Raw genomic sequence first — 6000 nt, forward strand, 5'->3', positions numbered from 1 at the left:
TTGGATGTCTGAGGCTGCTTGCTCCACAGAGGAAGCCGGTACACCTACACGTACGGAACCGAAGTAATTTGTGCAATCATGGAGAGGCAATAGAAGCACTGGGCTGGAATCGGCAGCAGGCCTGAGCTCTGCCCCTCCCCCCGCACTCACCAGTTGGGGGAACTCTTTGGGCCTCAGCATCCTCATCTGGAAAATGGGCATAACACCTGTGTCTTGCATACCTCTCAGCTGTTGGAAGGCTTACATCAGACCAGAGCAAGTCTGCGAGTGCTTTAGACACGCCAGGGCAGTGCTTCTCAAAGTGTGGTCCCTGGACTAGCCGCATCAGTGTCACCTGGGAACGTGCTAGAATGCAGTTGGGGCCTCACCTCTGGAGGTCGGCACCCCGGTTGTAAGCCCTCCTGGTGGTGCTGCTGCACGCCCAGGTCGAGAACCGCTGCTCTGAGCATTGTTTCTCATGTCATGTGGCACTGTTATTGCTGTGATACATGGCATGAATTTGAATTTCCTTTGTGGGGAGAACAAGCCCCTCTCAGAGGGGCAGAGGACTCAGGCAGGAAGCGAGACAGCCCTTTGGAAAGGCAGGAGTGCAGCCTTTCCAAAGGCCTGTCTTTGGAAAGACAGCCTCCATCCCTAGCCTCTCCCTCATGCCCATTCCCACTGACCGGAATTGTTAACAATAGAACAACGGCAGACGGCACCTGTCTGTGCGCCAGGTGCCGGGCGCTGGTTAAGTGATTTACGTGCGTTGACTCACTTAATCCTCAGGACGAGCATATGAAATACCATCATTTTTGCATGATGTTATCATCCGCTTTTGCAAGTGAGGAGACCATGGTGCAGAGCGGTTTCGGGACTGGCCCCAGCTCACGTAGCTAGGATGTGGCAGAGCCAGGGTTTGAACCCAGCTCCTGGCCCCAGAGCCCTGCTCTCGGCCACTGTGCTCTGCAGTCCACAGTGTGCTTCCTCCCTGCAGAGAGCAGGGGACCAGCCCCCACTGCCGTCACTGTTCTTGCTACAATGAAGGGACAGTGCCCGGGGGAGAGCCACACGAGGACTGATCTGGGCTGACATCACAAACATGCTAGCGACCCAGCCATCCTGGCGCTGGGTCGTCCCTGTCACTGTCAGGCCCGGGGACTGCAGGGTGTGCTGTGTGCTCACTGGAGGAAGGGCCCGCGTGGGCAAAATGCCAAGCCCAGACTGGAAACCCAGGGGCTGCAACAGACTGCCACCCCCCTGCATCCGCCTCACCCCGGCCCCCTCCCCACGCATCCCGTCTGCACCTGCATCTGCCTCACCGTCAGACCCGCACCACCCAGGCCTCCCTGGCTTCACTCCCTGGCTGGCTGGTTGTGTCCTTGGCACGGGCCGCCCTTGGCCTACCCTTTGTGCCAGCTAACCGGGCCACTGCGTGTTGAGAGCTCACGTGGTCAGCACTGGGCTCTCTGGTGTTGCCTCGCTGCAGCCCCACTTTACACAGGAGGAAACTGAGGCTGGGTGGGGGGAATGCTTGGCTCGGGGATCCAGGGCCCAGACCCCAGCCAGGTCAGCCTCCCAGCCCCACGTCTTAACCACAACCCCATCCAGCTTCCTGCTCGTCTCACAGGAGGAGCCCAGACTGTGCTATTTCCTCACCTTGAGTGGCACCCAGGACCCACTGCCCTCCCCACGGAGGGTGTGCTGCTCATGCTGGCCTCTCTCTCTGCAGGCCAGAAGCACCTGTGTGTCACCAGCCTCCTGATCTGCCAGGGTCTGCTCTGGGTGGGCACTGACCAGGGTGTCATCGTCCTGCTGCCTGTGCCTCGGCTGGAAGGCATCCCCAAGATCACAGGTCAGCCTCTGGGAGCTGGTGTTGGCAGGACTGGGAGGAGTCAGGTGTAGATGGCCGGGGGAGGCTAAATCTTGTGCCCAGACGTTTATACTCTCTTCTGATATGGGGGTGGGGTCCATTCTCCAAAGTCCTCTGTCATCACAGGGAGCACAGTGGCACAGTGGAATTAAATCATCCCAGCCCCACAGTCTCCCACCTTCTCTCTGAGTCTCAATTTCCTAATCTGGCAAATGGGCACAGTAGTGCATATTGGCCAGATGGTTTGAGGACTGGCCAGGATACCTGACTAATGACAGATGCTCTGCTGGGCCCCTTCTGCTCCCTCCCCATAGCAACTTCAGAATGTCCAGGCTCCAGAGGTAGAAGTAACTGAGGGATCCTGGGAATGGGGACCATGCGCACGTGTGTTTGCATGGATTAGAGGAAGGTCTGCCCTGCCCTGTGGCGCTAGGGCCCAGGCGAACAAGGGCGGGGTCAGGGAAGACCCCAGAGCCCTGGGTCCCTCTCTGCCTCTGCCCTGAGGGTGATGACAAAGTGGCCTCCTGCAGCTGCTGCTGGAGAGCAGGGGTGAGTGGAGGGGGAGGGAGAAGCCCCGAGGGCAGACCAGCCCCGGCTCAACTGTCTGCTAAAGGAGACTCTTCCTAAATTCCGAGATTTCCTGGTTTCGTCACATAGATCATCTCGTTGGTTCCAGGCTTGGTCCTGGGGACGCAGGGATGCATCCGGCAGAGACCCTGCCCCCAAAGAGCTGACAGTCTGGTGGGGGCAGCTGTGGTCCAGGGTGGCAGGTGCTGTGATGGCGGCTGTCCCGGGGACTGGGGGGCACAGACAGGAGTGATCAGCTCTCCGTGGGTGAATCAAGAAGGATGTGCTGTGGAGGAACCTGAGCTGGGCTTCAAAGGCTGAGCTGCTGAGTTGGGTGGGCGGGAAAGGCTCTCCAGCGGAGGCGACAGGCGCGGAGGCGTGAGGGTGGCTCAGGCAGGGAGCTGCAGGCGCTTCCTCACTGAGCTTCCCCACCCCGTGGCTGATAAGGTCACTCCTGCTCTCCTGCCTCACTTATCTGCAGAAAGCAGCCCTGGAGTGCAGGAGAGCCCTCCCCCAGACCCACGGCCGCTGGGAAGGTTCTAACAGTTACCAAAAAAACCCCAAAAGACAAACCGGAAAGTTCTCAACAGCGATGTGTGGGTGCCTCCCTTAACGCTCTGGCCTTTGGCCCCGTCTCCCTGCCCCATTCCTGCAGGGAAAGGCATGGTCTCCCTCAACGGTCACTGTGGGCCTGTGGCCTTCCTGGCCGTGGCGACCAGCATCTTGGCCCCTGACATCCTGCGGAGCGACCAGGAGGAGGCCGAGGGCCCGGGGGCCGAGGAGGACAAGCCAGATGGGCCGGCTCACGAGCCAGCGCCCGTGCCCGCGAGCCACATGGGCCGCGAGCTGACCCGCAAGAAGGGCATCCTTCTGCAGTACCGCCTGCGCTCCACCGCCCACCTCCCCGGCCCGCTGCTCTCCGTGCGGGAGCCAGCGCCCACCGACGGCTCGGCCCTGGAACACAGCGAAGAGGACGGCTCCATCTATGAGATGGCTGACGACCCCGACATCTGGGTGCGCAGCCGGCCCTGTGCCCGCGACTCCCACCGCAAGGAGATCTGCTCGGTGGCCATCATCTCTGGCGGGCAAGGCTACCGCAACTTTGGCAGTGCCCCGGGCGGCAGCGGGAGGCCAGCCCCGTGTGGGGAGACGGACAGCACCCTCCTCATCTGGCAGGTCCCTTTGACGCTATAGCCCCCGGCCCAGGGCACACAGCTGCAGGCCTGGCCACAGCCGGGCCGGGCTCTCGGCCTGCTGTGGGCCCTTCCGGCCGTCCAGGGTCCCCCGAGGAGCACTTGGTGGAATCGCCTTCCGGGGACCTGCACAGGGATGCGCAGATGAGCCTGGATCTCCAGTAAACTACCTTGGCAGAACAGAGGAAACCCTCTTCCTTTTTAAAACAAAATTATATTTCAGAGTGTTTTGGGAGAGGGGTTTGGGCTTGGGGAGAGGGAGGACACCTCTGGAGGAAATGGCCTTCTTTTTAAAAGCAAAAAAACACAAAACCTCACAACTGTCTGGCAAGCCCAGCGCCTCTCGCCCGGGGCCGAACGGGGCTCCGAGGCGGCCACACGCCCCTCCGGGAAGAGTGCATGCGTGTGAGTGTACGAGAGTGTGTGGGCCGGTGTGTGAATATATATAAATACGTATATATGGTGTACATTATATGTGTATAAAGTCTGTACATATTGGAGCTCTGGGAGATGCTGGAATAAAAGGCAAGAATTACATCAGCACTCGGATTGAGGGGTTTTTCTTTCTGAGATGTGATAGGGAAGAGACAGAGCAGCTGTCACTAGAGAGAGATTGTTCTGGAAGCAGAAGTGACACTGACCTCAGCGGGGAGGATGGCGGCCAGGCTCCAGGAAGGCACTGTCACAAGAACAGGCCCTAGAACTGTGCTGTCCAGGGAGGTCACCAATGGCCACATGTGGCTATTTCATTTTTTAATTAATTAAAATGAAATAAAATGACAAATCCAGTTCCTCGGTCCCATTAGCCACATTTCTAGTGTGGCTTGAAGAGCCCATGGGGTGAGTGCCGACCGTACCATACAACAAGGATATGATTGTTTCCATCATCCGAGAAGGTTCTGCTCGAGAAGGGGCTCGTGGGAGCCTCTTTTCTGAATATTCTTTGAAGAAAAGGCTGGGCCCCCGCTCTGGGAGGGTATGGAGGCAGGAGGCCGTGGCGTCCATCAGTGCCACCCTGGGAGGGAGGGAAGCTGAAGGGCTTCACCATGTGGAGGAGGGGGTCTGGGGCTGTTGCTATGGGCAACAGAGTGAGGTGGGGAGGGGGCCGAGGTCCCTGGGTCTGAGGGAGGATGGGGTGAGTTCCAGATGGTGGGAGCAGAGCCCAGGCTGTGGGCTGGGATTGGCGGGTGGGGCTGCCTGGGGCCCTGATTTCTCTTGTCTGACTCAAGTCTCCATCCTTAGATTTCTAGAGCTGCCTGCAGGCAAAAACCAAAACCCAAACCCAACACCCAAAACGGAAATGTTTTCTCCATCTTCCTACCCATCCGCCTCTCTGTCATCCGTCCGCGTGTCTGTCCACCCACCTGTCGGAAATGGCTCCCGAGACACGTGGAGGACGTGCCTGGCATGTGCGAGGAGGCCCTCGCTCAAGATATTGATCAGAGTAATAGTAACCGTGACTGATCAGAGTAACAAGAACCACGAGCACTTTGGGTGCTTCAGCTCATTTCCTCCTCACAGCCGCCCTCAAGAAGCTGCTGTTTTGCCTCGTTTTGCGGGTGAGGGGTTGAGGCTCAGAGAAGTGAACTTCCCGAGGGAGTGTCAGGGCCAAGACTGACGTCTGTCTGCCACTAGAGCCAGACTCCTAGCCACCAAGCTATTCTGCCTCCAAGAGCAAATCTTTAGAGACAAGTAGACTAGAGCTCCAGCTATGCTTTCCCCGCGTACAGCTGTGTGACGTCAGGCAGGCACCTTAACCTCTCTGTGTCTCAGAGAGGGGATCATCAACAGTCCTTGCCATGGGAACTGAGTGTCATTCATTCAGTACTGATTGAAAGCCTACTACATGCCAGGACCCGGTTCCAGGTAGGCACTGGGTAGACTGGTCAGCAAGACACTGCACACACCCTGCCCCCCCATTCTACTTGGGGGTGCAGAGGGAACAGACCATAAATAAGTAAAACATGTCAGATGGTGTTTGCACTTTGGAGAGAAATAACACAGAGAAGGAGGTAGAAAGTGCTGGGGACGGGGCTTGTGATGTTAACCAGGGTGTCCAGGAGGCCTCACTAGGAATTTGAACAAAGACCCAAAGGAGGAGCAGACATCAGGCTGTAGAACATTCCAGGCAGAGGGAACAGCAAGTGCAAAGTGCTGAGGCAGGAGGGCTGCTGGAGCGGAGGGAACAAGGGGCGCAGTGGGAGAGGGTCGTAACTTACCACGTCCCTCTTGGAGGGACTTGGCCTTTTCCTCAGTGACGTGGGAAGTCATTGGCGGGTTTTGAGCAGAAGAGTCACGCCACCTGTCTTTGGTTTTCAAACAATCCCTTCTGGCTGCTAAGTTGAGGATAGTCCGTGGGGACAAGGGTACAGTGTGGGAGCCAGGAGA

At 58.1% G+C, this 6000-nt stretch overlaps 1 protein-coding gene across 13 annotated transcripts in view; it reads left to right on the forward strand.

Moving 5' to 3' along the window:
* Positions 1 to 4472, forward strand: part of ARHGEF10L (Rho guanine nucleotide exchange factor 10 like) — a 155474-nt gene extending 151002 nt beyond the window's left edge. For 4 of the 13 annotated variants that reach the window (XM_058553033.1, XM_058553036.1, XM_058553031.1 and 1 more), the window contains 2 exons: positions 1712 to 1834; positions 3075 to 4471. In XM_058553033.1, the coding sequence (XP_058409016.1) occupies positions 1712 to 1834; positions 3075 to 3613 (662 nt within the window). In that variant the 3' untranslated portion in view covers positions 3614 to 4471. Of the gene's footprint in view, positions 1 to 1711; positions 1835 to 3074 lie in introns of all 13 variants that reach the window. The other 9 variants (XM_058553030.1, XM_058553029.1, XM_058553034.1 and 6 more) reach the window with 6 other exon arrangements.
* Positions 4473 to 6000: the final 1528 nt, after the last annotated feature.

The sequence above is a fragment of the Diceros bicornis genome, chromosome 13 (genome assembly GCF_020826845.1).
Source record: "Diceros bicornis minor isolate mBicDic1 chromosome 13, mDicBic1.mat.cur, whole genome shotgun sequence".
NCBI classification, from domain to species: Eukaryota; Metazoa; Chordata; class Mammalia; order Perissodactyla; family Rhinocerotidae; genus Diceros; species Diceros bicornis.